Source organism: Silurus meridionalis, chromosome 9 (assembly GCF_014805685.1).
Source record: "Silurus meridionalis isolate SWU-2019-XX chromosome 9, ASM1480568v1, whole genome shotgun sequence".
NCBI classification, from domain to species: Eukaryota; Metazoa; Chordata; class Actinopteri; order Siluriformes; family Siluridae; genus Silurus; species Silurus meridionalis.
This window is the reverse complement of record NC_060892.1, coordinates 1,927,508-1,948,989: the sequence shown is the minus strand read 5'-3', so window position 1 is coordinate 1,948,989 and position 21,482 is coordinate 1,927,508. Positions and strand designations below refer to the sequence as shown.

General features: G+C 41.1%; 1 protein-coding gene across 3 annotated transcripts; it reads right to left on the bottom strand.

Moving 5' to 3' along the window:
* Window positions 1–2,945: 2,945 nt before the first annotated feature.
* Window positions 2,946–21,472, bottom strand: tle5 (TLE family member 5, transcriptional modulator). Of its 3 annotated transcripts, none has more exons than XM_046856892.1 (8): window positions 21,335–21,463; window positions 15,282–15,320; window positions 10,580–10,668; window positions 8,768–8,831; window positions 6,652–6,696; window positions 4,982–5,044; window positions 4,068–4,142; window positions 2,946–3,447 (listed from the first exon to the last, which is right to left on the bottom strand). In XM_046856892.1, exons 1-8 carry the CDS (start codon window positions 21,359–21,361, stop codon window positions 3,214–3,216), a joined length of 636 nt encoding a protein of 211 aa, XP_046712848.1. In that variant the 5' UTR covers window positions 21,362–21,463; the 3' UTR covers window positions 2,946–3,213. The 3 variants fall into 3 exon arrangements, with proteins under 3 accessions (XP_046712848.1, XP_046712849.1, XP_046712850.1); XM_046856893.1 differs by having other exon boundaries at window positions 2,946–3,444; XM_046856894.1 differs by lacking the exon at window positions 15,282–15,320 and having other exon boundaries at window positions 21,335–21,472.
* Window positions 21,473–21,482: the final 10 nt, after the last annotated feature.

The following is a 21,482-nucleotide window of genomic DNA, read 5'->3' as shown; positions in this document are numbered from 1 at the left end:
TGATATCAAATACATTTTTTATATATATTTTTTTTCCCCAATTGCTCAACAAGGAGCTGAATCGGAGCGAGGTGGATATGCACGTGCATTTCATTTTGTCTCTAATATCACTGTGAAGGAAAGAAAAGTGTGTAAGGGAGAAAAAAAAAAAAATTACTGTATGATCATTCTGTAACTGAAAATGGCGAAATCTTACTGCCCCCTATCGGTGTAAAAGAGGAACTTCATCCAGGACAAAAGGCACAACTAGGGGGACATTACACTCAGAATCTCTAGATTCCACACACACACACACACACACACACACACACACACACCTACATGGTCTTCTTAAAGAAAACACAATTTGCTTTGTTTCAGGTTTGTAATACAAGGATCCTCGGGCCTTGTATGTGCTTTAGCACCTGATTTTTTTTTTTTTTTCCTTTTCCTAAATTTTTTTATCTTAAATCTTGCATGCATCTAACAGGGGAAATCTGCCGAGAGAAAGTGCTTCTCATTTCTAATATTTAATTCTTCCACCGTAATATTTTCTCTGTAGGAAAAACACCAGAATCCAACACAAATCGGCAGTAACAGATAATACCGTTAAAGATTTTTTTTTTCCCCCCCAAACAGTTCACCCATCACTTGGTGAGAGAGTTTGCTGCTCTGATTAATGATGCTGAACACTAAATGCTCCCTGTCTACGACAGCAAGAAAAATCACACACACACACACACGGTGGACCAAAAGTATGCGGACACCTGACTTTTTTTTTCTCTCTCTCTCTCTGACCCATATGTGAGTCTTCTCCAAACTGGACGTCTTTGGAAATGCTTCTTCACTTGAACTGGGAGAACTAAAGCTGTTCCAGCATGACAATCCCCTGCACACAAAACCAGCTCCACGGAATTATGCTTTACACGGGTTGGAAGATGTGGAAGATCTTCTCATATAGCGCTCTGAACTTAACCCTACTGAACAGGAAGAATGTGAACCCTGACTGCACCCCAGACCTCCTCACATCACCTACATCCGTTCCTGACTTTACTAACACCCTCTTAATAAATTCCCACAAAATCTAGTAGAACATCTTCCCAGAACAGTGGAGGTTCTTATAACAGTATATGAGAAATAAATGTGAAATGGGATGTTCAAAAAGACCACACAAATCTTAGTCAGGTGTCCACAAACTTTTGCCTATATAGTGTACATTATGTACAAGTGTGTGTGTGTGTATATATATATATATATATATATATATATATATATATATATATATATATATATATATATATATATATGTGTATATACACACACACAAACACATATTTGTACATAATGTATATGTTATGGCCAGACGATTTGTAAGTCATTTCAAGTCTGACTCTGAATTTCATCACATTACAGCTTAAAGGAATATTTTAAGAAAAAAAAAAAAAAAATCAAGAATACAAACGTCTTATCCAAACGTCTTTCACCGAAAAAACATTAAATGTGGTAAATATATTGTATTTGATTAATAATGCTCTCGCACTGGAGACTCCTTCCATAAACGAACGGAAAGCTAGAGCATGTTAATGATTATAAGTATAACTATAGATTGTGTGTATGGAAGTCTGTTTCTGCCACATTAAAAACAGATCAGAACAGATGCAGCCACTGAAGCCAGGATACTTCTTCGATGTTAGAAAATAAAAATTAAAAAAATTTAAATAAAAAGTTCTGAATTGCAAGAAATAAAGTCGGAGTTGTCCTTAAAAAAGAAAATAAAAATTCGGAGTTGTGCTAAAAAAAAAAAGGTGGGAGTTGTGCTAAAAAAAAGGAGCCAGAACATGGCAGAAAATGTCAGAGTTACGATAAAAAAAAAAAGTTGGAATAGTGCTAAAAAAAATTAGTCAGAGACGGCAGAAGTAATGTCGGAGTTGCGATTAAAAAAAAAAAGTCGGAGTTGCGATAATGTTGGAATGTTGAGAAAAAAAATCAGAATTCGAGAAATAAAGTCGGACTTGGATAATTTTTTTTTTTTTATGTGGCGGAAACCATAGAATGTTCTATGTTGCCATAGAAATAAGAGTGGGCACTACTGTGAGGACAAAGACTATTGATTTGTGAGTATAGACAATAACTCTATAGAACACTGGTCATTAAAAAGGTCCAATATGTAAATAGTTGTAATAGATTTCATGACTATTTTTTGGAAGTATATAATCATATTAATGTCCTGAAATCAAATGTAAAATTAATCCGTTCTCCGAACTGCACATTTTTTTTTTTATAAAATATTCCTTTAAAGTCACTTTATTCCGGTCACCGCAGGCCGTTTCGAACTATTATTTATAGAGTAAAACTACACCCATACCAAAAATGGCGCCGATAATACACTTCTACACTTCACGTACTATTGCTGACCTTCATTCTTTACGTCCGTCTCCCCCTCTTCAGTCAGTCAGCGATAACGTGTTCTCCTTCAAAGGTGAAGGCTAAAAGAATCTCTTCAGGAAGCAAGCGGGAGATAAAACTGTGCTCAAAGAAACACTGGTGGTGCCTCGGTGGAGCTGGATGGCCATGCAGAGATGAAGCAGATTATGAAATACATAGTACAAAGATATATACATACACACACACAATACGGACAAAAGTATTGGGACACCTAATCGAAATCTGGTTCTTTATCAAGACCACAAAGTTAGAGACGCACCATGATATCGCTAGAATATGATTTACATGGGTAGCAGTGGAAGATCTCGAGCTCTTTCCATGCTCTAAAGCGCTCACTTCAACCCTATCGAACATGATGAATGTGAACGCTGCTTTACTAACGCCTCTGTGGCTGAATGAACCTCCAAAACAAATCTAGTGGAACATCTTCCCATGAGAGTGGAGACCATTATGTGGAATGGGATGCTCAAAAAGCACAAACTGATCTTATGCTCAGGTGTCCACCAACTTTTGTCCGTATAGGTTGTGTATATTTGTACATACTGTACACATACACACACACACACTCAGAGATGGCAGAAAAAAAAAAAAAACTAAATATATAGTAAATATATAAAAAGAAAATGTAGACTGCTGAATATAAAGCTAGTGGAATGACCAAGAACAGACGATCAAGATCACGAGAGCAATTTACAGCGTCGGGGACAAAGAAAGAACGACGACGCGTTTGTGCCGTAAGCGAGCCCTGGAGGATGAGGTCACAACCAATGGCAGGCGGAGGAGCGGTGTCTAGTCGGACTTGTCTGCGTCGTCGTCACGGTGGCTGTCTGAGGCGTCCCTGGCACTCTTTTCCTCCTTGGCGAGCTGGGCCTGTGATGCCAGGATGCTGGAAAGGGAGAAGAGGGCGGAGCTTGAGGTGACCGTGGGCAGGCCACTCGGCTGACTCAGGCCCAGGGGGAGCGGAGTCACAGGCAGCGCCAGCCCCTGCAGCTGGGAGAGCTGGTGTGCTTGAAGTTGCTGCTGCTTGGAGAATAAAAAAAAAAACACAAAGCATCTTTATAGACATGTATATATTAGAGGTCTACTGATGGTGTATTTCACCGATACAGATAGTTAGGTTGGATTGCACTGATTAATCAAACAATCGTTTGTTTTTATCCAAATCACTCCATGTAAAATAGTACTGAACTTAATTACAAATACGTAAGTAACGCAGGTCGAAACGATTTAAAAACGAAAGTGTGGATGTGATGCGTTTTAGAAGGAAAGGCCGTTTTCAAACGTATCCGGAGTTGGTGTAGACGTAGACTTAATTTTGTAAAAGAAATAGTCTTACAAAATCAAGATTTTTTATTTTAGAAAACCGAATAGGGCATGAGTGTGGCAACACAAATATTTTTCATTCCTCATCATCAAGTGACTCGCCTCTAGAAGCCGCTCTCGTAAGGACAGCGGACCTTCTCAGTCGCTCCAGCAAAGGATGCTACCTGGAAAAACTATCTGTATGGATTTATGCTGTTTCGGCAATCAACTATCAGTGCTGATAAATTGCTAAATCTGATTAATTGCTCGTCTCTTTTGCATTCTGTTCTTATTTACATTTTGCACAACTTTTTTTAAAATTGTGGCTTTTCCATCCTTACCCGGATAATGGAGTTCATCTCAGGTGGTGTGACCTGTTTGGCTCTCTCTATAGCTCCCAGGACCTGCTGCTGGTGCTGTAACACAGGAACATATCACAGATCATGTCAAAATCTGCATGCGTCCTGCACATCCCCTGTGGCCATCAAGGTATGCATATAAGTAGGCATCCTTACCACCACAGACACTATATGGACAAAAGTTTGTGGACACCTGACTAAGATTAGTATGTTCTTATTTAACTTCTCATTCCGCATGTGGTCCATAATTGTTATAATTTCCGCTCTTCTGGAAAGTAGTGAGATTTTCTGGAGATTTGTAGAAATTTTGTGTACATTTGTGGAAATTCATTTAGCCACAAAGGCGTTAGTAAAGTCAGGTACTAATGTAGGCGAGGAGGTCTGGGTTGCTCCAGCAAAAGACCCATGGAAACCATATCTTCTTAGAGCTATAATTGTGCACAGGAGCATTGTCATGCTGGAACAGTGAAGGGACAATTTTATGCTTTTGCAAACAAAGTCATCCAATACAATTATGTGCTAAAATTTTAGGGAAGAACCAGATATGATTGGAAAGGTCCCAATACTTTTGTCCATATAGAATATATCTATTCATAGAACCATCCAACCACACAAAACCATCTAAACATCCATCTCTATATCCGTCCATCCATCCATCCATCCATCCATCCATCCATCCATCCATCCATCTATCCTCAGCCACGCTCGGATCAACACAGCACTCAATATCTACAGGGTGGCAGGCAAAAAAAAAAAATCAATGTGTTCCTTGCTGCGAGCTTCAGAGGAACCGAGATGCTTATAAAACGTCACTATAAAAAAAAATTAAATTAAATTAAATGAGTGCTAACGGATGATTCTGTGTGTGGGTTAAATGATTGGTGGATGTGCAGTACCTCTTGAGACAGGTAAGGCAGGACTTGAGCACAGATTGCATTTAATCTCTTCACAATCTCTGCCTGCAGGGAAAACACACAAACACACACACGTTATGTAGGATACGGTTTATTTTATTTAAACAATTTGAGCGAAAATAATTTGCAAAGCAAAAACAATATATACACAGTTGTGTGAAAAAGAAAGTACACCCTCTTTGAATTACATATCAGGACACAGTAAAAATTATCTGGTCCTCATCAGATAATAGAATTAAGACAATATGAAATTACACTGTCTCATTACTTATTATGCAAAAATGAATCTAAAGTTAAAAATAATTTTTAAATACATGTTTAAAATCATATCTGTATTTGATGATAAAGGTTGGCTTTCAAACTAAAATGTTCTTTAGTTATTAATAGCGATCGAGGTACCCATAGTGGAACTATCGGATATTAGCAAAAATCCATACCGATAGTTTTTCCGGTTCGCTGTAATTACGAGAGGTGCCTATAGAGGTGAATCATTGATGCCAGATGCTGTTTGTTTTTACACTTGTGACTGTACGCTGCACAAAGAGCGCTGTATTATATTTATAATTTATTAATTATATAAATTAATGAATTCAGTCATTTCCTTTAGCACATTTTATGATTCAGTAGTTTTATTGGTTTTGTAGTAAAGTTCAGTACTATTCATCAGTCGACCTCTATTTATTAACATAGCCTAATTATTCCTTCACTTATTCACTTATCAACCGGATGCAAAAAAATCATTTTAAAATTGTCAAATTTCATTCTAAACTCTAAAACTAAAATGTTATTATGATGGTAATAATGCTCTTTTAATAGGTAATATATCTCTTGAAAAGTAACGCTCATTTGTCTGTACGGTGCAGAACAAAATAATTATATAAATAATAATATAATAACAAATATATTATTTATTATATTTTAAAATATTATATATAGAAAGTGTAGGAAGAAAAAGCAAAGGGGACACCAATAACGCCGTTTCGGTATAGTCCTGGCACAATGTCCTGTCACACGGACACATTATACAGCATGAAAGAGGAACAGCAGGAGAGAGTGAGAGATGAAAAAAAGGTAAGAAATCAGAGAGGGTGATAAAGAATTGGCTGAATACAAAACACCAGGGTCTGTCTTTGCATTCATTTCTGGACTCCTCTTCACCTTTCTCAGTCACACATACTTACACACACACACACACACACTTATAGACACATACACACAGACACACACACACAGCTGCCTGTATGCCTTCCCTCCCGTTTTTCCCCTGTCCCCCAACAAGCCTGATGAATTGTGCTGGAGGCGAATTCAGTGTGGGACTGGAATCCTGACAGCATGTTCAGCAAGGATGAAGAGGCTGTCACTGTAAAGCATTGTAAATCTCTGTATGCTGTCCCACAAGGGCACAGTCAATGATAAAACACCACAAGGACCAGCGGACATCAACTTCCAGACTAAAGCTGTGAATTGACTGAGCACAAATCAGCACTGCATCCAATCTACATTAAAAAAATAATATATAACACAATGTGCATCTACTGTACAATCCATCAATATTAATAGTATTTTTTCTCTCCTATAACAATAGGTACGTCCCAACTGATGTAAAAATGTAAAGGTGGTCCTAATAAAGGGGACAGAGAAGGACAACTTACTTGCTTGTGCATTTCAATGTTTAGTCCATATGACATCTCGTAGTACTGTAAAGAGATACAAGAAATTAGAGGAATATAAAATCACACATACACAATTCTGTCGTAGCATGGACAGGGGAAGGGCATGGGAACTCGATAAGCTATTAGAGAGAGGAGGGGAGAGCCGGATGATGGCGTGAGAGCAATACTGCACAGATTAGATCAGATTAAACTGCTGGGTGGTTCAATTAGAGAAGCAATATCAGAGAGCAACATGGCGCTCGGGCAGCAAAAATAAGATTACAGAGCAGAGACAGAGAGAGGGGGCACAGTGCAGAAAAGAAAGGGAACAGGGAGAGAGGGAAAGAATGGAGACGGGGGGGAAAAAATAGCAAGCAAAAGTGGAGCGAAATCAGAAGAAGGGAAGAAAAGAGATAAAAGGCAGAAAAGAAATGTGAGAGAGAAAGAGATAAGATGAAAGCAAGAGTCTAGGGAATAGGTCAGTGGGTGGATGGTTGGAGTTGTGTGTATGTTAGAGGGAAAGCAGCCTGAGGCAGAGAAACGCCCTGCTTCAGACGCAGTTGTTGGCCTTTTCTCTGGTGCAGCTCTTGCATGTCCACTTTCTGTTCCTAGACCTGGTCTAGTGCAAAACAAAACCATGAACCTGCTCGACTAGACTTGCTTCTGCCCCACTCTAGAGGCCTTCCCCAAAACTATGCCATACAAAACCGTATTACCAACATCCTCACCTCCCTTCACCTGCGTCATCACCCTTCAATATACCTTCACCAGCACCACTTCCTATACCTGCCCCGGCACCACTATACCTGCTCTACTACCACTCTATATAGCTGCCTTATTACTACCCCTATACCTGCTCTACGACCACTCCCTATACCTGCTCTATTACCACTCCCTATACCTGCTCTACTACCACTCCCTATACCTGCTCTACTACCACTCCCTATACCTGCTCTACTACCACTCCCTATACCTGCTCTACGACCACTCCCTATACCTGCTCTATTACCACTCCCTATACCTGCTCTACGACCACCCCTATACCTGCTCACGACCACTCCCTATACCTGCTCTACTACCACCCCTATACCTGCTCTACTACCACCCCTATACCTGCTCTACTACCACCCCTATAACTGTACCAGACACTTTTCCCTATACTTGACCCACTACCACTCCTATACCTGCTCTATTACCACTCCCCATACCTGCTCTATTACCACTCCCCCTATACCTGCTCTACTACCACTCTCTATACCTGCTCTATTACCACTCCCTATACCTGCTCTATTACCACCCCCATACCTGCTCTATTACCACTCCCTATACCTGCTCTACGACCACTCCCTATACCTGCTCTACGACCACTCCCTATACCTGCTCAACGACCACTCCCTATACCTGCTCTACGACCACTCCCTATACCTGCTCTACTACCACTCCCTATACCTGTACCAGACACTTTTCCCTATACTTGACCCACTACCACTCCCTATACCTGCTCTATTACCACTCCCCCTATACCTGCTCTATTACCACTCCCTTTAGCTGCTTTATTACCACTCCCTATACCTGTACCAGACACTTTTCCCTATACCTGAACCACTACCACTCCCTATACGTACCCCAACACCTTTCCTATACCTGCCCTGAAACCACTTACAATACCTGCCCCACACCGCCTGCCCTATCACCAACCTCCTCACCTGCCTAGGAACCCTTCCCCATACCTGGCCTGGCACCACTCCTGTCACCTGTTTCAGCACCCTTCCCTAAAACTGACCCACTGCCCCGACACCACCTGCATTGACACCACTCTTCACCTGCCCCAGCACCCTTCTCTATACCTGCCTCGACACCACCTGCCTTATCACCCTTCTCCATACCTGCTCTGGAACCACTCTAGATGTCTATTGGCCCAGAACCACTACTTCACATGCCCAAGCAACACCTGCCCAAGCATTTCTTCCTACAAGCCGCAGAGCCACCCATTGTATAAACTCCTGGTTCTCTTCCTTCTTCAGCTCCTCTCTAGTTTCTGTCCAACCTCCTTATCCTGACCCAGCTTTAGCGCCCCTCTCTGCTCCGGACCTGCTCCAGCTCAGGTAACTCTTACCATGATATAATGACGCTGCATCTCCGACTTCTCACTGGCCAGTTTGTCGCATTCTAGCTTCAGACTGTAGAGAAGAAGAGCACAAAACATGTACGACGTGTAAAAGTTAATCATCAACATCAGCAACAAGTAAAACACAACAAAACCTGGAAGAGAGAAATATTTTTATACTGAATCCAGTCCAGTTTTTATTTTTTCTTACTTTCAATCAAACCGCAATGAATGTATGACATCTAAACTGTGCTGTTTTTTTTGGGGGGGCATATCATGAACAAAGCAATCACAGTTTACAGAAAGAAAAAAACATCAAAGTGAAGCAGCGTTTTTTTCCCTTAGCTGTGAGATGCACAGTGGCCTCGCTCCCTACCCCTTTCCTCACAGATTGGTTATGTCCAAAAAAAAAACCCCCAAAAAAAACATACATTGGAGGTTGTCATAGCGACCATCCTCCATGCTGTCAGGGTACCTGTGATTGGCCATGGCAGCCCCTGATTGGCTGTGGCCACTAGATGCTTTGGAGAATGCTGTCAGGGGTTAAAAAATAAATAAATAAATACAAGAAGTAAACAAGCAGGAGGGGAAAAGACACTATGTAGTTTGATTTCGGTTTCTTTCTGTCTCCAAATCGCTTGTGCTGTCATCCTTATTTTGATTAATTTATTCCCAGATCTATTTATGCACATGCATGGAGGAGCGACGGCCCGGCTGGGCTCTGGAGACAGCCTGCAGTACATTTCTTTTACAAGGTAGTACGTGTGTGAGAAAAAATAGAGAGAGAGAGAGAGAGAGAGAGAGAGAGAGAGAGAGAGAGAGAGAGACCTTCTGAGATCTGTGCTAAAGTCAACTACAGGAGCGTGAAGGTCTGAATAGTCACAGGAAGCGTGGGGCCCTGTTCTTCTAAAGTGCTCACATGTGGGGTTGTCATGGTAATAAAGTGGGGTGTTGTGTGTGTGTGTGTGTGTGTGTGTGTGTGTGTGTGTGTGTGTGTGTGTGTGTGCGTGTGTGTGTGTGGTTTCAAATTTTAGGTCCAAAAACAATCTGAGCTTCAGCACCAGCCTCAGATAACAGTTCAAGTGAGCAACCGTCAGGATTTCTGCAGGTTTCACCAAGTCAGATTTATGGCATTTCAAGATCTTTTTAAGAACTTGCACTTTGCCGTAGATTATAAATAAAATCCTTTTACATCTGTGGTATTCTGCACCAATAACAAAAAAGCTGATTGGCAAAATTTGGCATTTGTAGTCAAAACATCAAAGTAATATTTAGACTAGTGGAAGAAAGAACTACACAAAAACAAACAAAATAAATTCTAAATTTCTAAAGGTGGCATTTCAATGGGCATTAGAGGCATTGAAAGGGCTGCTGAAAGGTTGTAAAATTAAATATGTTCTTGCATAAAAACAAAGTGCATTCAGAACAAGTGCAACTGCTTAAAGATACAACAATATCACTGGGAAACTTCCTGCCTTTTCAAAAACGTCCACCACAGACGGAGTGCGCGTGCTCGGAGGGGTTTTGCTTTTCTGTGCCGCGTTCCTCTCATATTCAGCATAGCGATCGGGATGTTTGGATTTCAGGTGATAAATTAAACCCGACGTGGAGAAAGTCTTTGCAGACGGCATTTTCGGTTTACGGCCGAAAATGTTCGGTGGCCGAATATTCGGTGCATCCCTAATATAATTAATATATATATATATATATATATATATATATATATATATATATATATATATATATATATATATATATATATATATAGACAGAAAGAGTAAAAAAAATATAGACAGCTTCGAGAGACATCCACAGACGCACCTGTGATATTGTGCTTGGAGGAACTGGAATTCGTCTTTGATGCGGTCGCAGGAGTCTGACGTTGTGAACTTCAGCTGCTGTGATGAAGCCTGCAATCAAAGCATTAACATTTAGCTAGTCAGATGCCTTCACCTCCTACTGCTCCATTACACACACACACACACACACACACACACACACACACACACACACACACACACACACACATCTACAGCGCACATTAGCATGGTTAATGGCACGCCACTCAAAACAGCACCCGCACCACTTCCATAATTTCCACAAGGTCTTCTGGAAAATATATTACATTCCAAAACCTGGATCAAGTCGAAATTCTCATGTGGTTCACCGCCGCCTCAGACACACCATAAACCTGACGATGTCTTTTTACCCCAGATATAAAAATTATGAACAGTGAAAAAAAGAATAAAAAATCCCTGTCGGTCAAGTGTCAGTCAAGACTGTGTTTCTAAATTCCAGCTGTATTACATGTAAAGCACTTATTATTTCCCTCGTCTCGGCAAAGACATTCCAGGAGGACAAAGAGGACAAATTACTACTATGGTGATCTTATGCCAGGGACGCTCAAGGACACCAGGTGCCACGCTGGACGCATACCCATCAAGCAAACAGGAGGCCCCTGGTACATTTCTTTCAGATTTTTACAGGCTTTCTGGAGGAACACAACCTTGTGGGGAAAAAAAAAACTCTCTCACCTCTACCTTGTAAAGCTTTGACAAATTAACCATCGAGTCAGATTGAACCAATAAGCTAATGAGCTGAAGTTGAATCAGAACCAGAAATGGCTTTATTACCAAGTATGTTTACACACACATGGAATTTGACTTGGCGACAGAAGCTTCCAGTGCAGGAGAAGTACAGACATAATAAAACAAGATTAAAACAGATAGATAAATAATGCACTTTGTACAGGAGTAAAAATATTGTTTACAAATGGACCATTTGGATTCTTTGTATAAATGTGTAGTTATGAATATTTGGATTATTCATGGTGAGACAACTGTTCTTGTGCCTGAGTCTTCTGGTGGACGGTGCTCTGTAGCGCCAACCAGAGGGTAACAGTTTGAAGAGACAGTGGAGCTGTGGGGTCCAAAATGATTTTTTTAGTCCTTTTCTCTAATCTGGAGGAGTGAAGATCTTGGAGGTTGGGCAGTTGGGCACCAATTATCCTCTAAGCAGTCCTGACCGTCCTCTGTAGGGTCTTGATGTCTGATTTGGTAGCTGAACCAAACCAGACAGTTCCATATGTACACAGGACAGACTCAATGATGGCCGAGTAGAACAGTTTCACCAGCTCCTGTGGCAGGTTGAATTTCCTCAGTTGGTAAATGAAGTACAACCTCTGCTGTCCCACTTCAGGTCCTGAGAGATGGTGGAACCCAGAAACTTGAAAGACTCCACTGTTGTAACAGTGATGTTCTTGTTTGGAGCGCTGGGGGATTTCTACTGAAGTCCACAATCATCTCCACTATTTTGAGCATGTTGAGCTCAAGATTGTTGTGAGTGAACCAGAGTGCCAGCTCTTTTACCTCCTGTCTGTAAGCAGACTCGTCTCTGTCCTGGATGAGGCCGATGACTGTAGAGTCGTCCGCAAACTTCACAGGCACACAGGCAATCAAATTCAAGTCAAGTGCAACTGCTCTCATTAACAGTCATGGATCCCTGTGGACCAGGCGACCTACTGTACTGCCCGAGGGCAAATATCACCTCATTTTCACATCCAATTACCTTCTGTACTCATCCATGAACCTAAACTTTGGGCTTTCAAAAAGCAAACGAGGGGGAATCTATGAATGGGCAACATCTACAACAACTTCTAGAAACAGTAAATATTAGAGGTCGATCGATGGTGGATTTTATAGATACTGATAGCGAGGTTGGATCATGAAAATGTGCTAAAGAATATAAATCTGAACGCATTAATTTATAAATATAACTATTATAATAATAATAATAATAATAATAATAAATTAAAAGTAATAAATATAGCGCTCTCCGTGCAGCACGCAGTCTCGCATGCAAAAACAAACAGCACGTTGTGTCAGTGATTCGCCTCTAGAGGCCGCTCTCGTAATCACAGAGAACCAGAAAGCAGGAAAAACTATCGGTGTGTATTTTTGCTGATAGCTGATAGATTAATCGTTTGACCTGTAATATATACATGGCATAAAATTGTTTTGTGCTTTTTGAACATCCCATTTCACATTTAGTCCTCATTTTATTTTAGAATAATCTCCACTCTTCTGGGAAGATGTTCCACTAGATTTTATAGAGATTTTGTTAAGATTCATCTACAAGAGTAGTAAAGTCAGCTACTGATGTAGGTGAGGAGGCCCAAGGTGCAGTCTGTGTTCACATTCATTGTTTGAGAGGGTTGAGGTCAGAGCTTCATAGCAGGAGATCTATTCAAACCCATATAAAGCATATCGTCATGGAGTTTGTATTTGTGCATTGTGATGCTGGAACAGGTTTGGGTCTTGTAGTTCAAGTGAAGGGTAAATGGTCTTCTGCAAAGACGTCCTATACAATTGTGTGCCTCTAACCTTTGCAGGAACAGTCTGGGGAAGAGCTACGCATATTTTATGGTCAGGTGTCCAATTTTTTTTCCAAACAGTTTTGCAACAAGCAACATTTTAGAGCAAATGCATGAGCTCCCAGCTAGGAACATTTCTACTGGTTGCCAAATTTCTACCAATGTTTTATTCAGAAACCCCCTCCGGGGGAAAAGTGCAACAATAACCGCCAGAGGCTAAAGACACACGAAGGGTCATATCGCTAAAAAAAATCTCAGTATGCAGAGTAAAGCAGAGCACTCGTGTTCTTCACTTCCCTCAAACCTGCAGCTCCGTGACTCAGGAAAACTCAGCTCAGGAAACTTCATTCCCTGAACACTATTAGGGTATGGAACCAGCTCGAAGTCTCAGACGTCCACCTCGGGTGGAGCATTGAGACGTGGATAGCAGGGATGCGGCTATCAATAATTTTTTAGAAGTCTACCGATTTAATCCATCCGTGTGTAGATATTCGAATTAATTAAGGAATCGTTTCAGCCCTAGTGGGTAGCTTCAGGTTGTGCCTCATACACAATAGTGGCCTTCAGCAGCTGATCTCTAAACTGGCGGCTTCGGTAAACGAAACTTGGGATCAGCGCAATTCAAGGCCAGATGCAGAAAAGCAGGTAACAGAGAAGCCAGGAATTAGGCCAAGGAGGAAAATAAAAGTGTGGGCCAAATTACAACATTCCAGACCTGGTCTTTTAGATGGAGAGATGTGCCAGAGATAATTCACTCACTCACTCTCTCTCGAACAAACATCTAAAAAAAAAAAAATAGGACAATCCCCTAATTTGATTGCCGCTTCTTGCTATTCTGCTCTGCTCCTCTGAGATGCAATTAAAGCATTTATAGGTTTTAGGTGCTGCTGGGCAAATTGAGATTCTTCAGCAGATAAATGAGATTCATCATTCCACTACGTTTCCTGTCACAGCCCCTGACCCTCATCACTTAACAGGATCCTTTCCTTTCGGAAAAACAAAGAAAAAGAATCGTGTACATCTGAGCGCTGTGTAGAAAGATGCAGGAGATGAACGCGAAGAGCGATTCTCCGCAAAGAGCAATTCATCAGTAAAATCCATCTGAGCCTCGCTCTGCCTGAGAACCACACTTGATCTTAGCTCGGTTCCTGGTCAGATACATCAGGTTTCTAACAGATTCTGTGTTTCAAAATCGTCTCGATGATGATCAGCACTGCATATTTACTTATAGGGATCTTTCAGGACAAATACACTGTACGCATGAATATCTAGAGCGCTTTTAAACGTCCCTGTAAAAAGACGAATAAATACAAATCAAACCACACAACGATGACTGGGAAATACACAACAGACAAATCATGGCCTCAGATTGGAGGCTTCCTGAGATGCTGCTGAAGGGGACGGTTTTGTAATCCGGTTGAGGGATGGAAAGCTAATCCTGTCGGGCATGAATTTGATTTGGATTATTATCTCCATGGTCGTGAACCTGACACACACACACACACACACACACACACACAGACTCAAGTGTGGGTGCATTAACCCTTTCACCACACTAAACCACTCTGGTTTCATGTTTAAAATGCACACCTCAGGTTCCCACATCATGTGACCTCAGTCCCTGTCTAGTTTTTTTTTGTATATGAAAACAGAATATGTACAAAGGTTTGTGGACACCTGACCATGTTCAAAAAGGACATCTTAATCCACTAAATTTGTTCAGCTACATGGTTTCAGGCTTGTGCAGGATTTTATTCTCAAAATTCTCAAGTTTTATCAGCCGAAGGGGCTAGCTGAAAAAGAGAGTATACATTTTTGGAGAAATGGGGGAAGTTTATTTATACTTCTAACTGGACAGTCAAGTCAGGAATTGCTTGCTGGCAGAGGCAATTAGAAAGCTGGAGATACTATACAGACAAATATTGTAACATCTGACTTGTGTACTAGCTCCAGCAAGATGTTTTACATGGGTTGAAGTGAATAAACATGAACACTGACAGCACCCCAGGCCCCCTTCCCTACAAAATCTAGTGGAACATCTTCCCAGAAGAGTGAAGCTCATTATAACAGAAAATGCAGACTAAATGTGAAATGGGATGCTCAAAAAATGTTGACAATCAATTTGACAAATAATATTTTGAGAAAACCTACTGTGCCTTCAAAGCCCATCACATTACACCAAACTGGAACCTGAAAGGAAAAACGAGACACGGCTATATGTTATATGTTGCTTGTCAGCAGTTAACGGGTTTCGAGGGCAGATGCTGAGAGCAGACGTTTTGCTCGGTGTGATTTATTGAATTACTGACCTGCCTTTGTTTGTGACTGATGACGTTTGAGCGTTTAAAATTGAAGAAAAAAAAAGAAAAATAACAAAAATTCACAGGGTCACAACCTCAAGATTACTTCCAGCCCATGAAACAAATAAATCAACAACCAGACACTGCGCCTGAAGCTGAAATAACGTGTGCAATCACATCTCTAAAAGCCAGCAGCAGGTCGAATGCAGATGAACTCGAACAAAAGGAAGATATTCATAGCTAAACAGTGTATTAGCATCCCACACGGTGAACCTCGTCCCTCTGGGATTCGCCCGAGTGCAGCAGCAGGATGGTGATGAGCTCCGGGCGATGCTCTGGTAAGCTGCTGAGTTTCGTTTCTAAACAGGGACTACAAGGCAGCACGATGGCTTACAACTTAGGTAGAACAAGACGTGGAAATGAGGTACATAGGTGTCAATACACCGAACCTGCTAAACAGCAATCTGGGACACGGCCTAAACAACTGAGTTATGGGACAAAACAGGAAATGTGAATAAATGACTAGTACAAAGACAGAAGATTCTCAGGCAAGAAAAATACAAGACAGTGATATTGTTTATTCATAACTGTTCACCAAGCAATCACTAGTATTCCAGTTTGGTATAAATTAAAAAACACCATGTATAATTATACAGAACTTTATTATAAAAAAATTATACAAATTTTAAAGGTACTGAATAAAATTAATGAATATATTAATATAATACATCCAAAATAATGTATTTCAAATAAACAGCTTCAGTGATTCGCCTCTAGAGGCCACTCTCGTACCGTATAATGCAACCCGGAAAAACTATCGGTAAAGATTTTTGTTGATTGGTGCTGATAAATCGACTTCTACACAATCTGTGCAAAGGTTTGTGAAAACCTGATTATAGGATTATGTGCTTTTTGAACATTCCATTCTACATTTAGTCCTTATTTGCTCCTATAACAACCTTCAACCTTATGAGAACAAGTGCCACCAGATTTTGTGAAGATTCTTTCAGCCACAAGGGTGTTAAAGTCAGGTACTCATGTAGGTGAGGAGGCCTAGGGTGCAGTCAGCATTCACGTTTATCCTGTTCAAAAGAATTGAGGTCAGAGGTCTATAGCAGGAGATCTTCCACCGCAACCTGTGTAAAGCACCAATCACCAAACTTGCTCAGGAGACAAACTTTTGGTCAATATACTGTATAAGCCTAGTCTTGATCCGTTCCATACTTTTCATCCTCTGAGGCAGCCATCTCAGACTAGGTTTATCTCCTCAACTCCTCAGGAACAAAAAACCAACCAAGATGATGCACTAAATATGAAAGCACTCATGGATACTTTACCAAAACACTGAGTTTCAGGGTTTCAGCATGGCTGTGAGGGGAAATAAATTCCTAATAACACATTACAGAGACTTGGTGTAAAGTTGCTCCCTTTTCAGCTGAAGGTCTCAGATCCAGCGTATCTCTGCACACAGTTACAGCCAAGAGCCTTTCAGGGCAGTCAGCGTAAACACCATGTTTGTCAAGAACGGTGAAAAGTCGTTGCTATGGAGCGGTGCTGCCGTGACAATAACACCCTTTTCTTCATCATCTCCTCCTCTGGCCAGGGTTCAGGCAGGTCAGATTCAAGATAGCGATTTATGAGATCCTCTTCTGCACCTCAGAGCCACGACTAAGCTTCCTGAGCCGTTCAGACCTCTCAGCGCTTTTCACAAATTCAGTAATCGCTGTGCTTCTGTGTCGCAAGGAAAAATCAGCCATGCGTAATCCAATCCTCCTGTCAATCACAGCGACCCTTACAAATTGTAGATATCTCCGAGCTGATAATACACTAAACTGCAAAAGTTTTGGGAGGCCCATCTTTTCCATCCAGATGTGGTTCTTGACCAAAACTCTTACCACAAAGACGTCTGCACCCCAGGCCTCCTCACTTTCTCACCTACATCACTTCCTGACTTTACTAACACCCTTGAAGCTGAACAGATCTCCACAAAATCCAGTGGAACATTTTCCAAGAAGCATGGCGGTTATAGGGTGGAGTCGAATGGGATGTTCAAAATGGACATGTCTCCACAGAATTTTGTCCATATACTGTAGCTCTGCCCATCAGGTGCATCTAAATTCCAAGGTCAACATTTCAACCAATATGAGTGGGTCATCAAATTGCTACTAAAAATCTATTGTACTGATAAGAGCAGACGTTACGGCTTTACATCCTGCGATTATCCTGAAAAATCAGCAGTCTTCATGCAGCCTGGCAAACCGCTGGACCGCGTACTGAAATGTACACCTCGCTCTTAATAGTGACTCGGTGCAGCTTCAGGAAACAGCGCAGAATTAATCAAAAGTCTGGTTTCAACTGCGTGCAATTAGTCAATTGTGAAAATCACCAATTAATTTATCGGTGACTACCTGCTGCATCGTAAACGAGCGCTTCTCGTTAACGGGTCACTTGAGACTTGAGAAGGATCTGAAAGCATAACCTACGACTGCTGCTGGTGGTGGTGGAGATGTTGCATGTGAAGATGGTGGGCTAAAGAGGGCTATTAATTAAACGTCCCTCAACACGTCAATTTGATGCAATTAAATTTTATAGAGCTTTTAACAATGGACTCTCTTTCCTATATCCTGATAGATTGTGGTGAGGATAAAACTCCAAGACTCCATAAGGAAAAAAGCTTGAGAGGAACCGGACTCGAAAGACTCATTCTCATCACCAGATACTCAATCATAATAGTTCGATCATTGTTGACATTGTTCACTGATGGAGACTCGAGTGCACCATCTGAGCTCATTTTAGCAGAACTGTTTATATTTCAATCCAATTCCAATCCATCTTCATGGCTCTTGAGTGAAACCATTCACACTAACCTCATCTTTAAACTGTTCATGTGGAGCCAATTGTAGCACCAACAGTAGGTGCGTTTACGTGGAGCACTGTAATCGGTTTAAAAGTCCAATCCGAATGAAAATGCTCCATATAAACATCTTGAATAGGAATAAAAATGCACAAAACGAGTGCAATTGTAATCGTTTTAAAAGGCGTGAGATAAACCTTTCCATAAACCGAATGAAATAAAAATTCTGCCATGAAACACCACTAACATTGGGCCACAACGCAGCAATAAATCCCTCCACCAGTGTGATGACCAGCGACTCGTGTAAAACTTTTGCTTTTATTCCAGTTCACTAAACTACATCCTGCTCCCACCAGTCCTTACTACAGGAATAAGAGGCGGCAACTGGGACACAGGCTGTTGTGAGCATGTCAAAGTCATTCCGATTGAAAGTGAAGGCACGTGTAAACACCATATCGGTTTAGAGAACGTCTCATGTAAACAGTCTAACGAATCTTTCAATCGGCAAGTGCATATAGTCCAAAAAGCTGGACTTCTAAACAAAAGGCCTTAAGATCAAATCCCAGCACCTACTGAACTTGTTTTCACCGTATCTGACTAGTTAAGACTCGTTACTCAGGAGCAGAAAGTAATTCGGATTTTCTCTGTCCATGACGACCCTCAGACTGTACAAACCTTAAACACAAACACTCCAAAGCCTATAAACTGCTATGGCAAAACTATATGAGACCTGCTCCAAGAGCAACATCTGGAACACTAAGAAAACTCTCAGAAGGGAAAAGGTTGTGCTGGAACTGCAGGAAAGGTTCTGACACAGGAGCTGATGGTGGAGTATAGAGGAGTCTATAGAGGAGTCATCAGAACAAAAACTCTTTCCATGAACTCATCACCAAAGACCATGTCCACAGTACATACAGGTAAAACCAAGGTATTTTGGAAAAAGGAGAGATCATCATGTCATCCTCACCACATCCGTGTCTTCAGCACCACCCATATTATATTATCATCATATACTGGTAACATGCTGTTCTGCACCTCTAGATTGCTGCTCTTGCTGTTTCTGCACATTGTTTGTCTATAAATACACTCTTGTTTATAGTTCTCTTTTGCACATTGTAATGTAGAACATATACAGCAGGTTTACTGGTGGTGTTGTGTGTTGTGTATCTGTCCCACACCATCTCATGTCTTTTTTCTGCACTGTTTGCACTTAGTTGCACACGATGTACTTTATGTGTCGAGGACACATTTAGTCCTGGGCTCTGTGTCCTGTTCTGTAGCGGCTCTGTGTCATGTTCTGTAGCGGCTCTGTGTCCTGTTCTGTAGCGGCTCTGTGCCCTGTTCTGTAGCGGCTCTGTGCCCTGTTCTGTAGCGGCTCTGTGCCCTGTTCTGTAGCGGCTCTGTGCCCTGTTCTGTAGCGGCTCTGTGCCCTGTTCTGTACCTCTGTGTCCCGCTATGAGCGGCTCTGTGTCTTGTTATGTAGCTCTGTGTCTTAAGTAACGGCTCAGTGACCTGTTATGTAACGGCTCTGTGTCCCGCTATGTAGCGGCTTTATGTCCCGCTATGGATCAGCTTTGTGCCCCGTTATGGAGTGGCTCTGTGTCCCGCTTTGTGGCTCTGTGTCCCGCTTTGTGGCTCTGTGCCCCGTTACGTAACGGCTCAGTGACCTGTTTTGTAGCGGCTCTGTGACCTGTTTTGTAGCGGCTCTGTGACCTGTTACGTAGCGGCTCTGTGTCCTGTTACGTAGCGGCTCTGTGCCCTGCTATGTAGCGGCTCTGTGCCCTGCTATGTAGCGGTTCTGTGCCCTGCTATGTAGCGGCTCTGTGCCCTGCTATGTAGCGGCTCTGTGTCCTGTTATGTAGCGGCTCTGTGTCCTGTTATGTAGCGGCTCTGTGTCCTGTTATGTAGCGGCCCTGTGTCCTGCTATGTGGCTCTGTGTTCAGTTTTGTGACTCTATGTTCAATTAAGTGGCTCTGTGTCCTGCAATGTGGTTCTCTGTCCTGCTATGTACTTATCTGTTGTGTTATGTAGCTCCATGTTGTTTTATGAAGCAGCAGAGTTTTTGAGAAAGGTCTGGCACTGTACTGCGTCATAAATATATCTGTGTCCTGTGCTGTGACTCTGTGTCCTGCTATGTAGCGCTGCGTCCTGCTATGTAGCACCAGGGTTCTGGAGGAACGTTGTCTTATTTCACAGTGTACTGGCTCAGATATATATATATATATATATATATGTGGTTGAAATGACAGTAAAAGCTTCTTGACTCGACCAAATGTAAGTTTGGCGGAACAAAAATTAGCTTTTTTTTTTAATTGATTAACTTCTGATCTTCACTCAGACGACAGAAATCCAAATCAATATATAATTATAATAAACGAATAAAATATAATTACAAATCAGTTAAATTACACTGTAATTAAATGTCTGCAAAACAATTTGCGGTTAAGATTCAAGCTGCAGAGATGAAAAAATGAGTTAATTAAAACATTAATTTGATTATTATAAAATATATTATACATTTTTAATTAAATAAAAATAATCAGAGTTTCTGTAACACATTGTGAATTCGGTTCCTTATTTTTATTTTTTTTATACATTTTCACCTTCACGTGAACTCATTTGTGCGTCTAAAATCAGATTAAGATAAATTATGCAGAACATTTAAATTAATGTCCATTAATCTCTTAATCTTTATTTAAATATATCTGAATTTTATTTGAATATTTGATTGTATTAAGTTACAGTCACTGAAGCCTGAACGCCTTTTCTCTCTTTTTTTGCTTTTATAAAAATTCCAAAAAATATCTAAAAAAATATCTTTATTCTTTTAAAGGTTTTGTATATTGTGAATTTTAAAGGTTTTAAATAGAAAATAAATAAAATAAACAATAGAAAAGTTGCCCGAGGTTTCGGGTTGAAGCTGACTAGCCTTCCTGAGCATTAGAGCAGGTTAGTTAGCTGATTAGCATCGCGCTGTGGTATTTATAGCGAGGATTTGGGGATTTGTTTTTGAGGAAAGAAAGAGAAAAGAAAAGAGAGAAAAGTCTCACCGAGTGCCTGGATTGTGGAAACATCATGACAGGTTTCTGTTCCGATTATTGAGGCTGGATTTTGTTGGTTCTGATCGCCGTCTTTGTTCGTCGCTGATGATAGCGGATGGAGCAGGTTATGCTAGCCGGCTAACACGGCACCCGAGCG